Genomic DNA, 25,975 nt, shown 5'->3' with positions numbered 1-25,975 from the left:
CACCTACCTGAGCCGCCGGCGGGCTCTTGGCAGACCCTCTGCAGGTCCCCATGCTGAGCAGGAAGTTACCAGCCGTGTCCTGGCCCTGGGATTCTAAGCAATTAGCCCCCTGCTTAATGATGCCGGGGAGCACTTCCTTCACGGGGACGCTGAGAGAAAAGGCAGCGGTCAGGCTTGTCCTCTGCCCTCCCCGGGCTTAGCCACACTTACCCAGAGGCTAGCGCCCTGCCAGCTCTCGGGGCACCCAGGTGTCTGTGGGGAGGGGAGCCGGGGAGTAGGCCTGGCAGCAGGGGGAGGTGAGCAGGGGTGTCTCTGGGAAGACTTGGCCTCGCCCTACTGGTTCTGGGCAGCTCCGGGAGCCCCAGGGCCTGCCCTGGAGGCCAGGCCTGAGAGGGTTCAAACCAGAAACCAGGGCTCCCCAGCCCAGAAAGAGGACAGGCTGGGGAGAGGCTGAGGCCCAAATGTGGGCTCAATAAACAATCTCGAAATGACAGGGAAGGGGTCACTTTGAAGAGGCAAATGTAAAATACACAAACATGAAAATGTGTTCAATCTCACCAACGATTAAAGAAATACATATCAGAGAGGTACCACTGTTTGTTTACCATATGTGTATATATATATGTGTGTGTGTGTGTATGATTTATTTACATACATAAAACATTTATATATTTAAGTGTATGTGTGTATATCTATGCATATATATACACATATACATATATAGAGATATACATATATATATTTTTAAATATCACTACCTAGTATTGGCAATAGCTGTGGGATTGGGTGAGAACATAAACTGACCACCTTTTCTGGAGGGCAGTGTGGTATTACGTATCAAAAGCCTTAAAAATGTGCACACCTTTGTCCCGCTTCCAGTAACTTAGTATCCTAGGGCAATAATTAAATATGTGTGCAGAGATTTAGTTTAAAAGATATTCATTTAGAGTGACTGCTTATACTGAAAACACTGGAAATTCCTAGATATCCAACAACAGGGGATGGGCTAAGTAAATTCTGATTCATCTGTAGGATGGAAAAAACCTTTCGCCATTAAAAATGACTCTGGTAATGTGGGAAAGTGTTCAAAACATACAGTTAAGTAAAAGAGGCATGTTTCAAAATAGTGTATTATTAAAACATTTTGTATGCACAGGAAAAACATGCTTAAACACACACACACACAGATATAAAACACACTGTCTTACCCTGTGGGTAATAAACCTAAGGGGGATGCTGGCCCCAGCTGATGTGGGCTGGTATTCCTGGGTTTAGAAGGTTATACACGCACTTGGCTTACGGACCCACAGGGCATGATGGGGAACCAGGAGGGCTTAGAGTCTGACCACATGCTAATCCTATCGGCCTCTGTTACCCCTGTCAGGAAGAGAACCTGGGCGGGGCGCATGGATCAGAACATTTCCGGCACTCTCTTGTCTCATGTGGACATCCTGCAGGACCTCGACCAAACCAGGTCTTCCTTCCTCAGGGCTGGTTGGAAGCCCCCGGATTCCCAGAACCTACCCGCTCTCACAGAGCCTCAAGGAGAGCCCTTCACTTTCCCTCCACACTACTGGTAGCAGTGCCCCTTCAGAACCCCACACCCCCTTGTAAGAGGTCGTGCAGTTTTAGAACAGAGGCTGCAAACTGTTGGCCCCTAAGCTGAATCTGGCCCTGGACAGGTTTTTTCTGACCTGCACAGTGTGATTATTGGTGCTTTTAATTAGTTGGCCGTATTTTAAGATTTCAAGTTTACACAGAAAAATCCAGCTTCTTTTTTTTTTTTTGCAACTTTAGAATTTTTTTTTGAATTTTATTTATTTTTTTATACAGCAGGTTCTTATTAGTTAGTTACCCGTTTTATACATATTAGTGTATATATGTCAATCCCAATCTCCCAATTCATCACACCAAAAATCCAGCTTCTTTGGAAAACATAGCAAGGTCAGGCTGCCACACCGAACTTGCATTCCAGCACGGCACTAACACACTGTCATGAGCAGCAGCTGCCCCCTTATGGGTGGAGCTTGTGCATTTCAGTTTGCCACAGTCCCCTCCACTCCCTACAGTCATCCCCACCCACTTGACTTATTGACATTGTCTGTCTGATCACTGTAGGATGTAAGTTTGCAACCTGCTAGGTGCAAGGCTGTCGGGAGGCAAAAGCTCCACCCCCTCTGCTTCATCCAGGGGCAACGTGTTAGACTTCCCCTCTACACAGAGACAAGGTCCTGCGGGAGCCTCTTTGAGAAGCCAAGGTTGTTTCAGACCCTTCTCTTCTCTTCCCCTCCCTACCCGCTGTTGCTTAGGAAGATGTGCAAGTTGATCAGTTTTCAGAGGTGAGATGTGTACTGTCCAAGTGTGGCAATGTCACTGACAACAAAGGCCTGCCCACTGATGCTTATGCAGGAAACCCGGGGCTTGGGCAGCAATCTCAAGACCAGATGCAGCTCCTGAGGTGTCTGAGTGGTAGCAGCAGCCCTGCAGCAGCTGGGATGGCCATCACCACCCTTCCTCTGCTCTCTGGCAGAGCCAGGCTAAGCTGTCCTATTTGTTGGTAGCCCTCTTAAGTCTGCATCTGCTTTCCTCTCTGTGGACCACCTCGAAGCTGGGCTGCCATTAGCCCTTATGGTGCCTTTGTAGAAACAGCAATAGGCATCCCTTTCTTGAGACACTTTACTTCCATCTGTTAGAAAATCATCATAATATAGATGATTTTCTACATTATGAAAAAAAAGACAAAAAAGTCTTTCGTTAGAAGACTTTTACTGTCATTTGCCAGGAATTGTAGTAATAAATGTACAATACTGTGTGACCAGCACCCTTCACATATGGTGTGCTTGTGCAATGCACAGCCTGCACAACTGTTCCTGAACATCCTAATAAAAGGAATACATTAGCAATTGCTGAGGCTAGCCACAGAACTCTGATCTGGAAAAGCAGTACTGCAGGCAGGCCTAGGAAAGCAAAGGCCTCTCTGTTCAGCCTCCTAAGTTTCTCCACTGACCATCTGCAAGTGTGGCCCAACTATTAGGATCCTGTTTGGAGGAACATGGTATCATTTGGGCCTATAGATCTCCTTTCTAATTAACAACCTGATCCACTCCGGGCCCCTCGCCCTGAGAAATGAGGCAGAACATGAAGGAACAGACCGAGGATGAGTAAACTGGATAGGAATGAACTGCAATTTCTACCTTAACAACAAAAAGTCATTTTTAAACATCCACACAGTGACAAAACAAACGGAAGATGACTTACGCTCCTCATATCACACGGCTGGTTTCATCCACTCTCCTGTCTTTGTGATAGATCCAGACTTACGGTAGTTATAAACTACTTCTTCCTCTTGGTCCTCAAGGGACTGCATGGGGACTGGGGTGTGGGGAGGAGAGGCACATCCCCGATCCTCCCAACTCTTCCCCCAGCTCCCCAGCTCCTGTCTGAGGCCTGGAGTCCATGACTCCAACCAGATAGCATGAACTCTGACAGAACATAAAGAAAGACTATGCTTTTTTCCCTCAGAAATGACATGTCTGAATGAAACTGTCCCCTTAAAAGTGGCCACTTGAGGAAGCGGTTCATTTATTACAAGTTTGTAAAGTAATGTTCTTCCATGCACAGCCATCATCTGGGGAGCTGGGGTTATCCGGCTGCCAACTTTTTCCAAGGATGCAGCCGCTGCTCAGACCCTTCTGGAATTCCTTGAACATTGCTTGCAGAGTCAGTTTATCCTTGTTACTTGTTTCAGTCTTGTCACCCTGTATTTGGGACCCAGGATTGTATTATCTGGGTTAATCAACCAGCTTACTCACTGGACTTGGCTACAACTTAACTACGGCTGTTTTCCAAAAATCAAATCTGCCCTTGAAGGACAAAGATTTGCCTCCTTGGAGGATCTGCAGGCTCTGAGAGGTGGTGTGTTCTGGAAAGCCATGATAGCATCCTTGGGAGACAGCAGTGGAATAACCCATTCCCCGAGGTGACATTTCCAGAAGAGAGAATGCTAATTTCAAAGTTATTACTGATGCTTATTGACTATGCAATTTATTCAGTTAAAAATATTTATCAAGTGCCCATTTTGTGACAGGCACTGTTCTAGGGGCTGGAGATAAGGCAGTGAACAAAACAGATAAACACCTCTACCCTCACGAAGCTTCCTGTCAAGTGTTGGGAGATGACAGTAAAATTAATTGGCCACATATATGCTGAATGACAATAAGGGTGACAGAGGAAAATAAGCAGGGAATGCTGGGGAAGGTGCAGTCGGCCAATGCAGAGTTTGGGGGAGCCTCACGCAGCGGGGACAGCTGAGTCAAGACCTGGAGGAGGTGAGGAATGATGTAGCCAGGATGCTGAGAAGGATTTTGAAATGAGGAAAAAAAGAAACAGCTCTGCCCTCCCTACCCCTGTCATTACAGCTACTGCCCGCCGTCCTGTCACCCACGCACATACACCATTTGCATGCTGCTTCCTCATTTGCTGGAGCAAACATTTCCCCATGTTTTTTCACGGTTTATGATTATAACATTAATTGACACATATTTGTTTAGATCGACGCATCACGATTCACTAAACTCAGCCCCTATCGTTAGTTTTTTCTCATTTTTTCACAGCAGAGAAGCCTACAGTGGACATTTGTTTGTCAACAGGTTTTTTTGCTTTGGTTGCTTTATTTCCTTAGGATAAACTCCCAGAAGGAAGAGAGGAGAGTCAAAGGAAATGAGTGTTTCTGCAGCCTTTGCTACATAATGCACTGTTGTTGTCCTAAGGGGACAATGCCCATTTCTAGCTCTAAGGCCCGGTCTGTTAAACTTTGGTTCCTACCACACCTCACTCTTAACTCCTGGTAACCTCCTCCCGGTTCCTCCAGACCCTTCACATGACAACAAACACTGACAGCTAGAAAGAGCCAGATTGCCTGGGCTGGGGAGAGATCAGGGTGAAGGGTCCCCAAGCTGCCGGCCCCCACCCAGGCCAGATGCACGAGCTGAGGGCTGCACTCACGTGAGCTCTGGGTAGACGTTATCCAGGTACCAGCGGAAGGACTTGCAGTTCATCTTCTTCCTCTGCTCGATCCGCGTGGCCACGCTGGAGGAGAAGGCAATGCTCAGCGGGCATGAGAAGGCCCGGGAGGCTGGCCCCCTCTTTCCACCTACCCCAGGGAGCTAGGGCCAGGAGCTGTCCAAGGCTGCCTTCCAGCCTTGGTCCCTGCCTTAAGTCATTCTCTGACCTGCAAGCTCCTCCCAGGGTTCCTGGCCATGCCTTATTTCTCTCCTCAAATTCCTGCTCACCTTTCAGGATCTGCCCAGCCCACGGGGGCCAGGCTTTAATCTCGGCTTCTTACTCCTTGAGACCTCAGGTGAGGATACCACTATCTGGTCCTTATTTTCACAGAGAGAGCAGAGCCTTAATGAACTAGAAGTTTTCCTTTCCTGCATTCCAGCTGAGCAGAAAGTGTCTACCAACAAGAAAACCACGCTTTAAACATCTTTCCATAAAGTTGGCAGATAAAAACCATCTGATGTGTCCATGGACACCTTCCTCAGCTCCACTGACCATAACGGCCACTGACAGATAACCTCACCGCCTCTCTGAGCCTGTTTGTTCTCAGTAAAGTGGGGACACAACCATCTACCTCCAAAGGTTTTTGTGAGAATCAAATGAATAAAGGGGACATAAGTGCCTAGCACAGGGTAGGTCCTCAGCAGATGTTACTTCCCCACTAAAAGAAATAGTGACATAACTTCTTTTTTTTTTAACAAGGGATAGATACAAACAAATAGAGGGAGATTCATTGATGATCGCTAATAATGTTTTCAAACCTATCTGACCACAGCATTAAGTAAGAAATAAATACATTGTGACCAAGTATACCCATGGGCATATATGGCTACAAACATACAACCAAAATAAGAATTTTCACAAAACAATATCTATCCGTAACTGCAATCAACTGTTATGTTCTGTTCTGTTCCGTACTAATCTGTAATATTCTAGTTCTCTATCATTTAAAAAAAAAAACTGGTCACGACTCTCTAAATTGATTTCACAATTAATCCACATTTTGAAAATGCTTAACTAGACTGTAGTCATAACAGTCCAGGGCAGAAAAATAAGCTAACAGATCACTGTCAGATTTTGAACAGCAAGGGGTGGAGTCAAACCCCCGAGTGCTTTCTACAGAGAGCCATCCTTAAGCACGTCCACAGATGTCTGTCCTGCAGGCAGCTTGTGGACTGGCAGTGCTCTCATAAGCAAGCCCTCCCTGGTTATTTCTCCCTATGAGGCTGCATCCTCCTCAAGGACCAGAACCTTGTCTCTGCGTCGTATACCCTACAGGCCCGGAAGAGCCCAGCGGCCTGGGGCAGCTCAGGTGCTAAGGAGACCCTGAGCGCTTCCCTGGTGTACACACAATTTTGTATTTTGCTAAGGTTGTGGAGGAAGGCCAAGGGGGGCTGGGAGAGGGGCCCACCTGCCGAAGGCCTTCCCTATGGCCGAGGGCCGGGCCTCGTAGTAATACTGCTTGTATTCATCCATCCACACCTCTGCAGTGCGCTTGGTATTCCTAAAAGGGTAGGAAGGAGCAAAATAAGGTCACCAGGGCAGTGACAGAGTTAGGGTTGGGCTCAAGATCAGCTCTGTGAAGTTCAGGGTGCGGAGACAGGAGTGCACGCGAAAGAATGCTGACTGGGGTGGTATCAATGAGAACAGTCTTTTTGGAGGACAATCTGTCAGCATCCATCAGCTCTGTGGGTATGGATACTCTCTGACACTCCACTTTGAGGAACCTATTCTACCAAAATACCAGCATGTGGGCAAAGGGACATGTACAAGAATACTTGTGTCATAAAACATTCGTGACAACCTAAATGCCCATCAATAGGAGAATAATGAACTATGTCCACATGATGGAGTACTAGGCAGCCTCAAAAAAGAACACCAAGGTTAGTACATACTGACGCTGAAGGATGTCTACAATTTAGTGTGGAGTGGCAGAAAAGCATGCTGCAGAAAAATCATGCAGTGCGACCCCATTTATATAAAAAACACAAAAAGAAGAGACACATGTATATGTATAACTGAATCACTTTGCTGTGCACCTGAAACTAACACAACATTGTTAATCAACTAGACTCCAATATAAAATAAAAAGTTAAAAAAATGTAAAAAAAAACACCCCACAAACACATGCATCTCTATACAGAAACTATATATATATGAAAATAAATTAAAAGACCTGAAATGATAGGCTAGAAATCTATTAGCAGTAGTTACTTTTGGAGAGACAAGTGGATAGGAGTAAGACTGGGTGAAAGGGACTTTCACTTTTTTCTCTCTATGTGATATGAAGAGTAAAAATTATAATGTATAATATACTATATGTACAGATATAATATATATGATATAGTTTGAATTTTTACAATAAACATGTATCACTTTTACAAGTATAAAAACAACTAAAATGGGATAAGGGGAAGCAAAACAAAAAGACAGGCCATTTGATGAGCTAGACCTGGGGAGCCACCGCTGGCAACAAGGGAGCCTTAGAAGATGAAGACTCATCCTTGGGAAGGAGTGTTCATGGTGCTCCTCCCACTCTCCCCTTGCCACCAGCATCAGGGGGGCGGGTGATGGGGGTGGTCTTCTAGGACCCTGCCCACTGCCCCTCAAGATGAAGTGCACGCTGTGGCTGGGGACACAGATGGGCAGACGCTGACCAAGTCAGGGTCAGGACATGGCGTCTATGACCAGTACTTGGGACCCAGTGAGTGGAGGGCAGCTTCCAGTTGGTCATTTGGCTGGTTTTCCAAGACCCTCATGGACAAGGACAGTCAAAACAAGCGAGGCCTGGTGCAGACACTCCCAGCTTCATCCTTCCAGCCTGAAAGTACTGGGATCCCAGAATGGGGGGCAAATGGGGAAACCGAGGCCCAGAAAGGTGGGGTAGCTACCCACAGTCCCTTGGGTAACTGACAGGGCTGGGGTCTAGGTGTCCTAGCTCTTAGCGCGGTGCTCTTTGCACTGTGACCCACCTGATGTAGGTGAGGGCGTTGCCCTCAGGAAAGTTGTAGGGGTGCCGTTTCCTGAAGACGTGGCCCACCCGGCTGCAGGGCACGATCTCCAAGCTCCCACCGCACATCCACACCCGGAAGGAGAGCTCTGCAGAGACGGCAGCCATCAGGATGGGAAGGAGCCACTCGGCAAGTCCCCACGGAGTGAAGGTGGGAAGGAGCTGGCTTCCCTTGCCTTTGGTGTCTCCTTGGAGGCATATGCTGGTGTCAGAGCTCCTGGGCCTGTTTACACGGGGTGCACCCACTCCTTGCACGTGTTCCTGACTGCTTCCTCCATGCTTGTGCACACACACATCCCACACACACACACCCTCCTCACACCCATCCCACACACACATACCCGCTGGCATCTTTCTGGCTGGCCCAGACCTCCCTCATGGCCCCGGGGGTCTCCATTTACAGCTACCAGTGGCCCTACTGAGACATACTTCCTTTTGGTGGGGGTGTGACGCTGAACGAGCCTTCACAGATGACTGTGGTCCCTAGTAGTGCTGGGAGAGGCGAGCAGTGGCCATCCTGCCCCCCAGAAGGGGACGTCACAAGTTGCCTACTCTGTTTTCCACTCAACAATCCTCACTTCCGGCAAGGACCCACTTCAGCAGTTGGCCGAACCTCTTCTGATTTTCTACTTTCTTTCATTTTAACCCTGAAGTTGGACACCCTTTGACATTAAAACACCTCCCTCCTGTCCCAGAAAATCCATAGCCCTTGTTTTTTTGTTTTTAATTAAAAAAAACAAAAACAAACGGAAAGACCATTTTTTTTCATGAGTTCCAGCCTTGGTTCCTCTTCCTACTCCCCAGGTGGCTGTAAGGACACTTGGGGTCCCTGGCCAGGTCTGGGGGCTCTCATCTGGAGCGACTGCTCAGGGACCTCCCAGGGACTAGCAGAGTGGGAGGCGGAGGCGGCAGGGCTAAGGCCTACCTCCTGGCCAGCCTATGTGCACCCGGTGACTTCCCAGTGTGGTCCACGACTGGACGTTAGGCATATCTGGACCCGCACCCAGGGTTGGCTACGTTAATGGGCTTCCCTAGGTCTGCCTGCAAACTGCCAGGCCTCTGTCCCTTCTCCTGGTCAGGGCCCTGCAGCTGGTTCGGCAACTGAGATTTAGAACTGGGGACGGAAGGTCTGCATTCTGGTACCATTTCTTCCAGATTAACTTTGTTATGTTAGTTAGGTCATTTCATCCCATATAGTCCATACTGTCCACATTACTATTACTTATTGTCATTTTTATCAACAATGGCAAGGACAGGGAATTCCCTGGTGGTCCGGTGGTTAGGACGCTGCGCTTTCACTGCCGAGGGCGTGGGCAGGTTCGATCCCTGATCAGAAAACTAAGATCCCACAAGCTGCATGGCGCGGCCAAAAAAAAAAACAACAATGGCAACAACAAAAGCGGTAACCATCGTCCATTTACTGAGCGCTCACTCTGTGCTCTCTATGGCTGATGTCTAATTCTCACAGCTACCATGTGGCATTGGGTGTTATGATCCCCATGTTTTTATTTTTATTTATTTTTTTATTTTATTTTATTTAATTTTTTGCGGTACGCGGTCTCTCACTGTTGTGGCCTCTCCCGTTGTGGAGCACAGGCTCCGGACGCGCAGGCTCAGCGGCCATGGCTCACGGGCCCAACCGCTCCGCGGCATGTGGGATCTTCCCAGATTGGGGCACGAACCCGTGTCCCCTGCATCGGCAGGCGGACTCTCAACCACTGTGCCACCAGGGAAGCCCTCCCCATGTTTTTGATAAGGACTGTGAAGCTCAAAGATGTTAAATGACCTCTCCAAGGTCACCTCCACGCTCAGGTGCAGAACTGCAGTGTAAAGTTCACACTTTGTCCAGCAAGTCCCACTGTTTGAACCAGATCATGATCTGTCAGACGCCGTTGTAGAATCCCTTACACTCTAGTGGGGGGAGGCAGGAACTCAGTAAAAGAAGAAACCAAAATACAAGTAGACAAGAAAATGAGTAGAATACTTCATCTGCGAAGCAGGTAGGAGACTGAAGCAGGTGAGTGGAGTTGGGGGTGAGGCTGCAGTTTTAATGAGGCTGATCAGGGATGTTCTCGATGAATGGGTGGGTGCATTTGAGCCGAGGCCTGAAGGAGGTGAGGAAGAGGAACGTGACTCTTAGGGATGAGCGTTCCGGGCAGAGGGACAAGCAAGGGCACAGAGCTACAGGTAAGAGCACAGTAGGCAGGAGCGGAGCGAGGTGCGGGGAGGGCAGGAGGAGCTGAGGGCGGAGCTGGCGGTGTGTGTTTGTGGGGGAAGGGCAGATGGTGTAAGGACTTCCGGGTTTTGCTCTGAGTGATGCGGGAGCCCTTGCAGGGTCTTGAGCAGCTGAGTAACATGATCTGACTACCTTTTAAAAGGATCCCTAATGAGAATCCCAAGGTTTTCACGTTTGCCACCCTCACTCAAGGTGGCCTCTGGGTTCTGGCGTTTGGCTCTCTCAGGGGAAACAGGAACGAGTCTGGGTTTGGGCATCTCCCTTCCTTCCACAAATGAACAGTTCTTTTTTTTTTTTTGCAGTACGCGGGCCTCTCACTGTTGTGGCCTCTCCCGTTGCAGAGCACAGGCTCCGGACGCGCAGGCTCAGCGGCCATGGCTCACGGGCCCAGCCGCTTCGCGGCATGTGGGATCTTCCCGGACCGGGGCACGAACCCGTGTCCCCTGCATCGGCAGGCGGACTCTCAACCACTGCGCCACCAGGGAAGTCCCAAATGAACAGTTCTGAAAGGCCCAAACCCATCAGTGACGAGAGTCTCCTGGCTCAAAACTAGTCCCAGCAGCTGAACGTCTGAGCGCCACGGCTAGCCTAGGAATTTCTTTGAATTTTTTCGAAGAAACAAAACCATCCCTAGAACCACTGTGTGGTTCACCTTTCAATTCCCCAATCACTGAGCCCTGGCCTCAGGCAGAGTTTGAAGTTAGCTATTTGATCATTCACTTGTTTCTCCATCAGGCCCCAGCCTTAAAAAAAAAAAAGGAAGGAAGGAGAAAAGAAAAAGGCCTCTGGATGCAGCAGAGACCATTAGTTTCCTAGCCCTCTGAATCTTTACAGGAAACTGGATTTGCCAAAGCTCCCTTCAGGCCGAGATGGAGAACACAAAAGAGGTCACTTAGGCCCAAAATACATAAAAGGAGGTCAGAATGGAAGGGTCACTGCACCCCAGTTCCCAGAATTTACTCCTCTGAATGCCTGCCTGGAAACGGTTTCCAAGCTACAAAGGGGAGAAAATCCCACGCCTGTTTCCACTCCGGCTGGTCCTGAGTTGGAGCCCCACTGCCCATCTGTCCCACTGCCCTAGTCAGAGAGGGAAGAAAGACCTGGTCCTTGCCTCCCAGAAACACAGACTCTGACTTGGATCACACCTCACAACACTTAAGTGGCTCCTGTAAAGGCACCACCTACACCTGTCAGACGTGGAGTTTCCCAGCTGAGATCTGGAAGGCGGCGTCTACCTCAGTTTGCCCATCTGTCAGATGGGTGAGATACCACCAGCCCTATTTACTTTGCAAAAAACCTGGTCAGGATGAAAAAGGAAGCAGTGGGAAAGGGCTCTGCAAAGGACTGACTGGGTCCACTGCCAGAGCAAGGACAGGCCTTTGTGTTTCACAAGCCTCAAGGTACCTGCCCCCACAAACCCTGGCCCACTCCTGGATCCCTGGGATCGATCGCCACCCTCCTCCACCACGCTCCTCATCTGGGAGGCTGCCTGTGTGGGCTGCACCCCTGGGCTTCCTTCCTATGTGAGGAAGTTCAGCCAGCAGGTCGGGGGAGAGTGAGGGTGGGTGTTTATCCCCTGACACCTTCCACCTGGCACAGTGGACCGGCTGCAGGTGCCCCAAGACCACAGCTACTGTCGGGGAGCACTCCCTCCCTGTGTTTCAGACCTGAGGGTGGCTACAGCTCCCAGCAGTCACCAGCCCAGCCCTACCCTGGCCCTTGTGGTTCCCTGTAACTTGCCCACGCCATGTAAATAGGCCCTTTTATAAACCCCCCTTAAATCACCCACATCAGATGTTCCATCTGTACCCAGCCTTTATCTCACCTGAACCTCACCAGCGACCCTGGGGGTTCACTGGCTCTTCCCTTTCGTTGTGGGGCTAAAGGGTTCCTATGGCCTCATCATAATAATAATGGCTGCCAGTATCTTCACCCCCCTCATCTCACTTAGTACTTATAACAGCCTCTTGGGGAAACTGAGGCTCAGGGAGGCTTTCACTTGCCCAGGGCCAAACAATTTATAGGTGGTAGGGCCAGGATTTGCACCCAGGCCATCTGACCCCATTGCTTACGTTTAACCGCCACCCCCTACTGCACACACCACCCCCAGCCTTTCTTGTAGGGAAGCAGCCATGTGCTTCCTCCATACACGTGTCTAGCCATGTGGCCACAGGTTCTCCCTGACCACCTAATCTCTTTGTTGACTAGCTGTGTGGCTCTGGACAAATTACTTAACCTCTCTGTGCCTCGGTCTCTTTACCAGTAGAATGGAGATATAATAGTACTTACTTCAGAGATCCATTGTGAGGATTTAAGGAGTCAATATGTGTAACATCCTTAGGGCCTTACATATAGAAAACACGCAACCCAGGTTACCCATTATTATTATTGTGGTTATTTCCCAACTTACCAAAATTCTCTCCCCCCCAGATGTCCATCTGGGCATCATACTTTCCCAAGTGGTTAAACCAAGACTTGTCAATCACGAAGATTCCTCCAGCTATGACAGGCGTCCTGGGAACAAGGAGAGGAAAGAGGCAACACGTGAGCTGGAAGATCTGAACCCCTCTAGACGGCCCCAGGGCCCAGGCCATTTGCCCTAGCATCCCCCACTTGCAGAGTCACTGGGGTCGGATATCTGGCCCGCTTGCTGGCCTCTGGCCTCTCTCTCCCCCGGGCCCAGAACAGAGTTAGCCCTTGGACCGTGCACCCCTAGGAGCCCTGGCAACTGCAATGGCCCTCCCAGGAGCCTCCAAAGCCCCTGACTCAGGCAAGGAAGGGGTCTCTCCAGAGCCCACAGCAGTCCTGACCTTATGGGCTTGGTGGGGTCTGTCCGGGCAATCTTCTGCTCCAGAGGGATCTGCTCCCACTTGAAATGCAGGCTCCAGTCAAATCCTAAGGGCCAGACTAGGGTGAGGATGCGGCTCGGGGGCTCTTGTCCCCTCACTCCACCACCCCCGAGAGTCTCCCTTGATCAAAACCCAGCTTGTAGAGGGCCCTGGGCAATTCACGTAGTCATTCCTTCATTCAGAACGAGACAGGTCCCTGTCCTCATGGAGTTTCAATCTACTGGGTAAGACAAAGACTTACAAAGATAAATCAGTAAATGGATAATATGTCAGTTGGGGTTGTAAAGTGCTAAAAAACAAAAAGAAAGAAAAGAAAGGAGGGGTACCCATGCTATTCTAGTAAGGGTAGCCAGGAAAGGCTCTCTGAGGAGGTAACATTTGAGTAGAGACCTGAATGAAGAACTGATCCATGCAGACATGTAGGGAAAGGGAATTCCAGGTGAGGGGAACAGCAAGTGCAAAGGCCCTGAGGTGATTTCCCTAAGGAGAAATGCCTGGCTCCCTTCAGAATCCCACTCAGCCTCAACATCTAACTAACAACTGTGTCCATTTATTGGAAATCCGAGCCCCAAACAGGAAATCCACTCTGCGCATTAGCTCCTGGCAACAGATTCTCTGGAGCAGCCTGCCCAATAGAACTTGCTGCAATGACGGAAATGTCCTATATCTGCACTGTCCAACATGGTAGACACTAGTCACATGTGGTTATTGAGCACTTGAAATGCTGCTAGGGCAACTTAGGAACTGAGTTTTGAATTTTACTTAATTTTAATTAATTTATATTTACATAGCCAGAAGTGGCTATTATCTACTGTATTGGACAGCACAGTTCTAAAGTCTAGACCAGAGCTGCCCAAAAGAAATACAATGCAAGCCGGAGACGCAAGCCACACATGCAATTTAAATTTTTCCAGTAGCCATGTCAAAAAGTAAGAAGAACATATGAGATTAATTTGAATAATGTATTTTTAATGCAATATATCCAAAATACCATCATTTCAATCATTATCATTGATGATCATATTCCTAATCAATACAAAAAATTATTAATGAGATATTTTATATTCTTTCATACTAAGTCTTCAAAACCTGGTGTGTATTTTTTCTTACAGCATATCTCAGTTCAGACTGGTCACATTTCAAGAGCTCAATAGCCAAATGTGGCTAATAACTACCATATTCGGCCAGGTCTAGACCATTTCCAGGCGTACAGGTTAGGAAGCCATGCAAAGTTGAGGGCTCCCCCTTCCTCACCCCCAAGACGACAGCAGTCATTTCATGTTATTCTGCCAGGACTTGTGGCAATGGTCCCCGGGGCTGGCAGTATTTGAGAAGGATGTGTCAAAGTTTGGGGGGAGGGAAAGATCAGAGAATAGCTTGGCCCTGTCCCTGATTGTGCCAGGAGCCTGCAACTGCCAGCCCTGGCCCTTTGTCCCCAACCCCATGGCTCTACACAATCCCCTTTCGTTTTCTAGAGGTAAAGGGGGTGGGGGTGTGAGACGCTCTGGCACAGTTGGGAAGAAGAGCACCAAGCCAGGGCTTTTGCCTGCCCTCACCTGCCTCCTTTCAGGTCTAGAGCCCCTCCCCTGGGAGCCGGACCCACCTCCCCGAAGGTCAGCAGATGCAGCAAGGTAGGCAAAATTATCCAGACTGATGACATCAATGATGGGGCTCACCACGCGGGTGTGATCCTAGGAGAGGACACATGAGATGGCGTGAGGCCAGGGACTCTGTGAATAAAGGCCCAACTGCCTGCTCTGGGAAGAAGTTCTCTTCGAGGTATTGGGCACTCAGCACCTTCTGCAGGACACGTTAGGCTCCCAGGAGCTGTCCTGCATCACCACATCTAGGCTCCCAGAAGGTCCCTCTTGGGTCTCATGGGCACGATGCTCTCCCAGCCTCTTCCTCTCACATCATGCTGAGCCCTGCCAGGATCTCACCTCCTCAGTAAAGCCCTCCCTGATTGCTGCAGGCTGAGGACTTCTTCCTCTTTTAAACTGCTCTCAGTTATAGACCAGACAATTCCTGGGACAGTGAATCAGATGCTGCCTGATGTGGATCTTCTGTTGCTGGTGTGAGCTGTTGTTTTACTAATTGTTGTCCGTCTTTGTACATGTTGAGGTTGAGTCTTTCCACCTGGACAACCGGCAGCTTAAGGGCAGGGACCCTGCAGTCTCTGTGTAACCTGGGTGGCACTCCTCTCATGCCACATCCACTTCAAAGTCAGACTCACACTCCCTTCATCATCTCCCAGACACAAATCCACCTCCAAAACATTGGTGGGTAATATGCCAACTTTACTAAAGGTTTTTTTCTGGGGGTGAGGGGTGGGGGGATAGTGGTGGTGGTGGATTCTGTCATATACCACGTGCAAAACTTAATTGCCCTCCATCGGCAGGATGTCTGTTCTCTTCTTTTCTCCCTCCATGGAGGGACATGGAACAGAGCTGCTTCTCCCTCCTCTCTCTGCATTCTGTGCTGACCCTCAAAATCTTCTTGTCTGCAGCTTGGAATCCAGCTCTGCCCCTCAGTTCACACTCCATCTCAGGACGACAAAAATGTGGGACATGGCGGATCAGGGAGAAAAATCCACGGTCTCCCACAGTGTTCTATGGGGGCCTCACCTTACCCTTTTTATAGACTTTTTGTATTGAGATTTAATTCACATTTTTTTTTTTTTTTTTGCAGTACGCGGGCCTCTCACTCTTGTGGCCTCTTCCGTTGCAGAGCACAGGCTCTGGACATGCAGGCTCAGCGGCCATGGCTTATGGGCCCAGCCGCTCCGTGCCATGTGGGATCTTCCCGGACCGGGGCACGAACTCATGTCCCCTGCATTGGCAGGCGGACTCTCAACCACTGCGCCGCCAGGGAAGCCCTAATTCACATTTTTATAACAATTTTATTAGATATAATTGATATACCATAAAATTCGCCATTTTAAAGTGTACAATTCAGTGGTTTGCAGTATATTCACAAGGTTGTGGCACCGTCACCACTCTCTAATTCCAAAACATTTTCAGCACCCCAATAAGAAACCCTGTACCATCAGCAGTCACTCCCCATACCCCGCTCCCTCCAGCCCCTGACAACCACTAATCCCCTTTGTATTTCTACGGATTTATTTATTCTGGACATTTCATATAAATGGAATCATATAATATGCAGCTTTTGTTACTGGCTTCTGTCACTTAGCATAAGGTTTTCAAAGTCCATCCATATTGTAACATGTATCATTACTTCATTCTTTTTATGGCTGAACAGTATTCCACTGTATGGATACATCACATTCTGTTTATCCATTTGCGGTTGATAGACATTTTGCTGTTTCCATGTTTCAGCTATTCTGAATAACACTGCTCTGGACACTCAGGCACAAGTTTTTGTGTGGGGCATGTTTTCATTTCTCTTGAGTATATACCTAGCAGTGGAATTGCTGGGTCATATGGTAACTCTATGTTTAAACTTTTGAGGGAGTGCCAGACTGTTTTCCAAAGTGGAGAACAGCACCATTTGACACACTCCCCAGCAATGTAGAAAGACTCCTATTTATCTATATCCTCACCAGCACTTGTACTGTCCATCCTTTTGATTATAACCATCCTGTAGGTATCAAGTGGTACCTCATTGTGGTTTTGACTTGCATTTCCCTAATGACTTAACGTTGAGCATCTTTTCATGCGCTGGTTGACCATTTGTCTATTTTCCATTGCGGTGCGTGGGCTTCTCAATGCGGTGGCTTCTCTTGTTGCGGAGCATGGGCTCTAGGCGCCCGGGCTTCAGTTGTTGTGGCACTCGGGCTCATAGGTTGTGGCTCGCGAGCTCTAAAGCGCAGGCTCAGAAGTTGTGGCACATGGGCTTAGTTGTTCCGTGGCCTGTGGGATCTTCCCGGACAAGGGCTTGGACCCGTGTCCTCTGCATTGGCAGGTGGATTCTTAACCACTGTGCCACCAGGGAAGCCCTTTTCTCATTTTTAAATTGGGTTATTTGCCTTTTATGGTTGAGTTGAAATCACCTCATCCTATGTTCCATATGTCCAAATCCTCCCCATTCTAGAGAACAGCAGGCACATGGGAGGGCCCCCCCCGCTTGAGAACACCATCCTCTCCTCCCTCCTTCTCAGGCTTCCCAGCCTGACTCACCCTCACTCATCACTCCCTCAGGAGGAAAACAACAACACCCATTCGTAGTAGGAGCTTTGTGGCTCACCCAGGCTTTCAGCCAATTTAATTCTCACCACAACCCAGTCAGACAAATATTACAATTATCCCTGTTTTCAGATGAGAAAGCTCAATGAGGTGAAGTTACTCAGGAGGGAGCAGACCATTTAGGCTTCCTACTCTGCCTGCCCAACTCCAGAGACCGTTCATCATCCCCCCTCATGCCAAGAACATGTGGGCACGTCCAGAGCTCCCCCAGGGACAGACAGCCTTACCTCCTTCACCCGCTGCAGCATGGGCTGCAGCCACTCGGTGTTCACTTCGCAGTGGCTGTCCAGAAAGGTGAGGACAGCAGCTGCGGCCACATCTGCCCCGCGAACTCGGGACCGGATCAGCCCTGCAATGGGAAGGGACAAAGGATGGTGCTGGGACTGAGCCAATTTGCTCATCCGTCCCCCCAAAGTCTCAGGGCTCTCTGCCCCTTAAGGCTGAGGTTTCCTCTGAGTTATTGTGATTTAACTTTACTTTGTATTTCTTGATTTCTTCCCTCCCTCTTTTTCTTTCTCTCACCCATCCATCAACCATCATTACTCCAAGGTTATTCTCTGAGTGCCCTCTGCATGACAGACACTGGACTCTGGGGACACAAGGATGAACAGTCAGAGTTTAGTGAACAGAAGTTGCAATAAAGTGTGGTTTGGTACCAAAGGAGAGCCAGAAACCACCACTCAGGAACCTCAGGGTGGTCCTCTCCAGCTGCACTGTCCTCTATGACATGCAGAGAGTCTTCTAGACTAAGACAAGCTGGAGTTAGTATGCCAGCCCCTTCACTAACTGTAGCATATTATTTAACCTCTCTGAGCCTTAGTTTTCTTATCCAGAAGATTCAGAGAGAATAATCCCTGCCTCTTGGGGACAGTGCGTGGTGCCCAGGAAACCGACATGTGCAGAGATTCTACTCTGCTTCCACCTCATTCCCCAGTCTCGTCGAAGGCTCGTCAACTGTCAAAAAATGGCCTCACTTTTGGCAGCACCCTGGTCAGAGCTGGGGACTTGCCTGATCAGGAGGGAGGAGACCCAGATGGTCCTGCCCCTGACAGAGCAGCCACTGGTGTGGGGAGATTTCCCTGGGCACACCTCTGCCTGGCACTCTACTGCCCCGTCCTTCTACTCCATAGGGAGCTGTAAAGCACCTAATCATAAATTTACATCTATGTTGGGTAAAACCCCAGGGAACAGCATACTCCCAGGCCTAAAGGCACCTGCAACCCAGGGCTTGGGAGAGAGCTCTCTCTGGACTCTTCCATTCCAGTTTGAAGGTCCCTTCGGCCTGACTAGACTTTCTTAAATACACCCATCACATCTCTTTCTTTCCTTCCTTCCTTCCTTCCTTCCTTCCTTCCTTCCTTTCTTTCCTCCCTCCCTCCCTCCTCCCTCTCTCCCTCCTTCCTCCCTCCCTCCTTCCTCCCTCCCTCCCTCCTTCCTCCCTCCCTCCCTCCTTCCTTCCTTTCTTTCCTTCCTCCCTCCCTCCCTCCTCCCTCCCTCCCTCCTCCCTCCCTCCCTCCTCCCTCCCTCCCTCCCTTCCTCCCTCCCTCCCTCCCTCCTTCCTTCCCTCCCTCCCTCCTTCCTCCCTCCCTCCCTCCTTCCTTTCTTTCCTCCCTCCCTCCCTCCTTCCTCCCTCCCTCCCTCCTTCCTCCCTCCCTCCCTTCCTCCCTCCCTCCCTCCTTCCTCCCTCCCTCCTTCCTTCCCTCCCTCCCTCCCTCCTTCCTCCCTCCCTCCCTCCTTCCTTTCTTTCCTCCCTCCCTCCCTCCTTCCTCCCTCCCTCCCTCCTTCCTTTCTTTCCTCCCTCCCTCCCTCCTTCCTTCCCTCCCTCCCTTCCTCCCTCCCTCCCTCCCTCCTTCCTCCCTCCCTCCCTTCCTCCCTCCCTCCTTCCTCCCTCCCTCCCTCCTTCCTCCCTCCCTCCCTTCCTCCCTCCCTCCCTCCTTCCTCCCTCCCTCCCTCCCTCCTTCCTTCCCTCCCTCCCTCCCTCCTTCCTCCCTCCCTCCCTCCTTCCTTTCTTTCCTCCCTCCCTCCCTCCTTCCTCCCTCCCTCCCTCCTTCCTCCCTCCCTCCCTCCTTCCTCCCTCCCTCCCTCCTTCCTTTCTTTCCTCCCTCCCTCCCTCCTTCCTTCCCTCCCTCCCTCCCTTCCTCCCTCCCTCCCTCCTCCCTCCCTCGCTCCTTCCTCCCTCCCTCCCTTCCTCCCTCCCTCCTTCCTCCCTCCCTCCCTCCTTCCTCCCTCCCTCCCTTCCTCCCTCCCTCCCTCCTCCTCCTCCCTCCCTCCCTCCCTCCCTCCTTCCTTCCCTCCCTCCCTCCCTCCTTCCTCCCTCCCTCCCTCCTTCCTTTCTTTCCTCCCTCCCTCCCTCCTTCCTTCCCTCCCTCCCTCCCTCCCTCCCTCCTTCCTCCCTCCCTCCCTCCCTCCTTCCTTTCTTTCCTCCCTCCCTCCCTCCTTCCTTCCCTCCCTCCCTCCCTCCTCCCTCCTTCCTCCCTCCCTCCCTCCTTCCTCCCTCCCTCCCTCCCTCCTTCCTTCCTTCCTTCCTTCCTTCCCTCCCTCCCTCCCTCCTCCCTCCTTCCTCCCTCCCTCCCTCCTTCCTCCCTCCCTCCTTCCTTCCTTCCTTCCTTTCTTCCTTCCTCTCTCTCTCTCTCTCTTTTTCTGTCTCTCTCCCTCTCTCACCTTCAGTGGCTCCCTGTTCTCTGCTTTATCAAGTCTAAATGCCCCCCCATCATCTATCCTCACCCCACTCATTCCTCGTGCTGACCAGGCCCAATTCTCCCAGGAAGGGAGACTAAGTAGAGGGAGGTTAAGAGGCTGGGCTCTGGGTGGGCCCCCTGCCCCGGGGTGGAATCCTGGTTCCTTTATTCATCACTCCAGGCAAATTACTGAACCTTCCTAAACCCCAGTTTCTTTATTTCAAAACAGAATGATGGGCTGTTATGAGGACTGAACATGAGAATGTGGGCAGAGTGAATGCTACAGGGTGAGAATGCAGGAAACGTAGGGAGAGACTGTTAGTACTTCCTGTACCCAGGCCGGACTGATGCCTTTGCTTGCAGAGTCCCTGGGCCTGGAACGCCCTCCCTTGTGCCCTATTCATCTGTCTCACAACCCCTTCACCCAATCCAGGCACCCTCTCCGATCATTCCCCTCTCCTCCATCTCCTTTCTACCCCATACAATTATAACCAGCCTCAGCTCCATAATAAGCTCTCCGAGGGCAGGGACCACATTTATACTTCTTTTGTGTCCCCTAGAGTGCCGTGTACAATCCTATGCTGTAGTCGGTGCTCCAAAACACCTCTTGATTGGAAGTGAGGTCACATCTGCTTTATACTGCCCTGTGGTTTTCTCAAAGCATTTAATCCTTACAACAACTGTGCAGGACAGAAAGGGTAGTATTATTATTCCCATTTCTCACGAGAGACAACGAAGGCAGCCGGAAGTAGAGCTACTTACCTACAGTCATACTGTGATAGGGGCTGACCCAAGATAGCAAGAGGGTCTTTCCCCAGACCTTGGTCCTGGCCACCAGGAAGGCAGCAGGACCACGCTGGCTTGATAAGACATGGCACCAAAAGGGAGCGGGGAGGTGCAGAAGTCTAGATCAAAAGAGCTCTGCGGTGGCACCTAGGGTCCAGGAACTTACCTTCCCGCCGGTCGTTGCGCAGGCATTTGACCTTGGTGATCCTGGTCAGGAGAAGACAGTCTTCAGCTGAGGGTGGAGAGAAGGAAGCAAGCTCATTCAGATATTGACGTCAGACCACATGTGGTTCGACCACTACTGGAACCTCCCAGGAGCTTCTCCAGACCAGGCCCAGGGGAAGGCGAGGCATGGAGGAGAGTGGCCATCTCCACTGGCCAAAGGATTGCCCTGTCCTCCACTCCCCGGCCAGACTGAGGACTGCCTGTACTTGTGGCATTACCCGCCAGGGGGCACCAGAGAGCGCCAGCACTGTCACCAGCCCAACAGCCTCGGGGCTAGATTGTGGGGACAATATTCTGCACACGGCAGTTGTGGTAATGAAGGCTGCTGCTGATGCAGTTTAATTTTTTTTTTTAATGTCATCTCACTGGTGTCCCATCAAAGCAACACCACTCCTTCTGCACCAGGGAGCAGAGCCAGGGAGGGCACCTAGAAAAGACTGAAGATTCCTGTGGGGAGCAGAGGTCAGCCTGTGATGGCCAGAACAACCTCAAGTGCGCTTCCCTTGGCATTCTGGGGTAATGGGGTGTGAAGGGGTGCAAAAAAAGAAGGTGCACACTTACGATCTGAACTGAAGTCATCCACTAGAATGATCTCCTGGATCAGGCTGGCAGGAGTTCTGTTCAGGACGCTGGAGGAGTGGCGGGGACAGAGGAGCCCAGGTTCAGGGGCCACCTTCTTCCTGCCGTGGGTTCCCCCACCGCCCACCTCGGAAGCCAGCACACTGGCCACGGGCAGCTGCTAGCAAACCTTCCGGGCCCTGGTCAATGGCTGAGGGGCAGTGTGTTCCTCAGGCTCCTCCAAGACCCTGCCGACCCTGCTGCCTGGACCCTCAGGTACTTGGGACCCACCCCAGATAGGGGGTAGGGACTGCCCTAGTTTAGCTGTTGAGGCAGGACCTTACTTGCTCTGGCTACCTGGGCTTAACAAGCCCACCTGAGGACAACACCCGCTGGCCCCGAAGCCGTCTGCTTGGAAAGCTAGCGAGGCTCCTTCTGGCCTGATGGGTCGGGAGGGGTGTTCTCAGAAAGCTCCTGCCAGCTCTTTCCCTCCCACCATCCCTCCTCCTCCTTTACGCCCTGGTGAAGGAAACCTAAACTTCTTGAATCCCTGGAATATCACTGGGTGCTCCATTCCGAATCCTATTCTTTTTTTTTTTTTTTTTTTTGCGGTACGCGGGCCTCTCACTGTCGTGGCCTCTCCCGTTGCGGAGCACAGACTCCGGACGTGCAGGCTCAGCGGCCATGGCTCATGGGCGCAGCCACTCTGCGGCATGTGGGATCTTCCCGGACCGCGGCACGAACCCGTGTCCCCTGCATCGGCAGGCGGACTCTCAACCACTGTGCCACCAGGGAAGCCCCCGAATCCTATTCTTATCTAAGTTCATTAAGAAATGAGGTGAGTAGACTTGACCACGGGGCCAAGCTTAGGAGAACAGGAGGGGCACCGCTCTCTGAATCGCTGACAGGTGCCTACTGGGCTGGCATCCATCCACCTGAGGCCTCAAGTCCATCCCCATCGCCCTGGGCTCCTGACCCCTGCATTTCTGCCCGAGTCCTGGGGACCTGACCTTGTGTTTGTGCATCTCGCTAACAGTTGGACTTCTTGGGTCTCCCTGACCCTGATGCACCAGCCTCAGCCTCTCAGAAGGGCAGAACCCCCCCGCCAGTGCCCGCTGGTCTTCACGCTGTCTGGCCACAGCACCCAGTCTCAGTGTCCTCCCCTGCCAGGGCCCAGCAGATCCCCGAGGCCTGGGGGAACAGCACCACGGAGATGAAAGGTCCAAGGTGGGGCTTACCTTTTCACCGTGCGCAGGAGGGTAGAGCGGGCTTCGTTGTGGAAGGTGATGATGACGCTGGTGGCCGGTAAGTCCGACGAATAGGACACGGATGGGCAACTGAGAAGAGAGCAGAGAGGTCAGAGGGCAGCTGTGAGAGTGATCTCAGGGCAGGCTTAAGCTTCTCTTTGGCCGGCCTGCTGCCCCCTGAAGCCAGGCGTGGGCCCTGGGCCTCCACACCCATGCCCACCCCGCTCAGGCCGCCCAGGCTGGAGTCCTTGGAGGGAAGCACGGGTTGGGGGACCTTCCCAGGCCTGGATGGTCTTTACAAAAGACCTAGGGCACTCGGAGCCCCACAGTCACCGAAGTGTTGAGGAGGGATCGACGTGTATAGGCACCACACAGGCCCCAGGATCAAGCCCCGGACCAACAGACAGAACTCCCTGCCCGATGGGGCAGCCAAGAGAGACAGAATGGCGGAGGGGAGAAGAGGGAAAATGGCCTCTCTTTGTCTCTGACACCCTGCAGCTTCTTCCTTCGGATGTAGCGGCTCCTGACATCTGGTGGGATCTGGAGAGGAATCGTTCCCATCCTGCCCTCCTGTGAATTCCTCCCTCTCGCTGCCACCGTTAACAGCCACCTGGTGACACCAGGCAGGGGAGCAGCCCCACTCTTCCCACGGACCCTGGGACACCTAGGGGAAACCGAGTCTCTGAGGAGACACCAAAGCACTTCCCCCTACCTCACTCCCTCGCCCAGCAGCTCTGCGCTCCGCCTTCTCCAGACACCACATTTTGGGCCCATTGGCTTCCCCATGCTCAGAAAAGGGAATTAAAATGATCCATCCCTGCCAGGCTTCATCCTCATCGGTTCTGCGAATGCTTCTGTGAATGCATTTATTGGTGCTCCTGGGGCCGCAGCGGGAAGGCAGCCGCAGTGCTAGTTTTCATGGCAATCTTCTTTATTACAATTGCTCTCTGACTATTCCAGTGGTGACTGTTTTTTCATTATGGCAAGAGGAGAGATTGAAGGTGGAGACTCGTATCCTCCAGACGGGACACTACAAGGGCCTGAACGAGGGAGGGGGCTGATGACTTGCCCGCTCACATTGAACAGAGTCCGAGCTGGGATCAGCATGGAAGGTGTCCTTGATCCTGGTCTAGGGCCTCTCCCACCTACCACTCTGGGAGAACAAAAAGCAGAAGACTGCCGAGCATTTCTGGGAGTTGCCGAGGAAGTGGCAGCAGTGGGGCAGGAAGAGAGGAAGGAAAGGGATAGCAGTGGGGCGGCGCACAGCACTCGACTGTTTGCACAGTGCAGGCAGGGCTGGCGGCCCCTCTTCACCTCAGACATCACCAGACGGGCACCAAGAACGCCAGGCTAGCCTACCCCCTTCAGACCTCCCCGTGGTCCCCTGGCAGGTCACTCTTGCTGGGATTCCAGCCTGAGGTATTTAGGGCCCTCTCTGGCCTCGCTGGGAAGTCTCCTTGGACCTCTCAGGCTCTCAGGAGGTCAATGAAATAAAGGTGAGTCAGGAAAACGACAGATGTTAAGGGTTTGAATGTCTCAATAGCTGGACCGAGTCTGAGGAAATCTTCCTCATTTCTTAAATCCACATAACTGAAAGAAAAGCCAACTGGTGCTGGCCCTTCCCTCCACCTTTCTTTCTCCACCGGCACAATGGAGGCCACACCTGTAATGGCGCGTGTCCCGGATGGGCCGGTCAGGGCTCAGCTTGTCGCTCTCCAGCTGGTTGAAGGCATGCTGTCTGTAGGGGTCCTCTCCAGGCTTCAGCTGCTTGGCTGCCAGGTACGCCTTCTCATCAAAGCCTTTCGAGGGTGTTCCTGTCACCTGAGACAAAGGTCAGCATCAGAGGGGCCACAGGCAAGAGGATAAAGTAGCCACTGTGTGGTAAGCACTTACGACACGGTACGACCCAACTGCATTACCTCATTTGTACCTGTGAGCAGGAGATCGTTATTTCCCCCATTGCACCGATGAGGAAACTGAGGCTCGTGACGGTACCCCCATGTGTGGGGGCAGGGAGTACATGGGAACTCTCCGTACCTTCCGCTGAATTTTGTGCACCTAAAACTGCTCTTAAAAAATAAAGCCTATGAATAAAAAAGCTCAAGGTCAGAGCTAGTGAGTCACAGGTTTCTGGAGTCAAAATGGTTGTTCTGACTCTGAAGCCCACACTCTTGACCAGGGCTCTTCGCTGGATATGGAGATGGTGACACCCGGAGGGCACCTGACCCCCAAGATGAGGTGTCCTGAGAGGTCACCAAGCAACCTGCAGAATGACAGTCTCCTAGGGATAAACCTGGGCCTGACACTGGGCTAGGCATGAAGGAGGTGCCTGATCAGTAAAACATCCAACGCTGGGACAAGATGCTGCCCAGAGAACCACCTGTGAGGCCAGGTGGGCCCTCACAGGCTAATGCCAGAGCTGCCAGGATGCAAATGCACGGGCAGCGATGCATCTTCTCTGGGACTCGTGTTTGCTGCTGAAATAGCTCACGTCAGACCTCCCGGGCAGCCTGGTTTTAAGTGCTGGGGAGTGATGGATGACAGATGCCATGGCCCAGCCTCCCTCCTCTTATCCACACCCTGCTTTGTGCTCCCAAAGTCCCCCCATGAAAGTCACTGGGGAAAGATACATCTGAGACGCATGGGTGAGTGGATGGATGCTGACATCTCATTATCTGAAACACACTGCCAGCCGGATGTTGCCTGGAAATATCATCCACGGTGAGTGCATCTCGACTCCGCCCCTTCCACTGGACCAGCAGCCCGGGCAGGAGCTGTGGGCCCACAGGGGCAGCAGGAAGGCGGGTGAGAGTTGTCCAGGCACAGAACCCCTGCATGAGAACTCCATCACAGGCCTAGTCTCTAGAGGGACAGTCCCAAGAAGACAGCTCGACCTGTGGAGAGGAGATGGATGTGTTGGGTGATCCACCAGCAGCCCAGGGCCTCCACATTCCCCTGAGAGCCTAGCTCCCATCCTCATGGGACAGGAATGCAAAGGTTCCGGGGAGTGCCTGTCTCCTAGGGCTGCCTCTCTGTAGTGTTCATGCCTCCTAGGAACCAGTCCCTGAGCTCCCTGAGGTCACAGCCAGTGAGGGAGGTTTCCTCATGTGTACTGGGCCC

The 25,975-nt window shown here is 51.5% G+C and overlaps 1 protein-coding gene across 1 annotated transcript in view; it reads right to left on the bottom strand.

Moving 5' to 3' along the window:
• Positions 1-25,975, bottom strand: part of GALNT16 (polypeptide N-acetylgalactosaminyltransferase 16) — a 98,181-nt gene that overhangs the window by 6,289 nt on the left and 65,917 nt on the right. Inside the window, exons 2-13 of the mRNA XM_004262162.3 lie at positions 24,519-24,676; positions 22,847-22,945; positions 21,612-21,679; positions 20,992-21,057; positions 17,589-17,710; positions 14,760-14,847; positions 13,118-13,202; positions 12,718-12,821; positions 8,034-8,160; positions 6,473-6,565; positions 5,005-5,088; positions 8-149 (exon numbers count right to left, since the gene is read on the bottom strand). Coding sequence (XP_004262210.1) covers positions 8-149; positions 5,005-5,088; positions 6,473-6,565; positions 8,034-8,160; positions 12,718-12,821; positions 13,118-13,202; positions 14,760-14,847; positions 17,589-17,710; positions 20,992-21,057; positions 21,612-21,679; positions 22,847-22,945; positions 24,519-24,676 — 1,236 coding nt within the window. The remainder of the gene's footprint in view (positions 1-7; positions 150-5,004; positions 5,089-6,472; positions 6,566-8,033; positions 8,161-12,717; positions 12,822-13,117; positions 13,203-14,759; positions 14,848-17,588; positions 17,711-20,991; positions 21,058-21,611; positions 21,680-22,846; positions 22,946-24,518; positions 24,677-25,975) is intronic.

The sequence above is a fragment of the Orcinus orca genome, chromosome 2 (assembly GCF_937001465.1).
Source record: "Orcinus orca chromosome 2, mOrcOrc1.1, whole genome shotgun sequence".
NCBI classification, from domain to species: domain Eukaryota; kingdom Metazoa; phylum Chordata; class Mammalia; order Artiodactyla; family Delphinidae; genus Orcinus; species Orcinus orca.
Note: the sequence above shows the minus strand (reverse complement) of the source record. Positions and strands in the feature narration are given on the sequence as shown.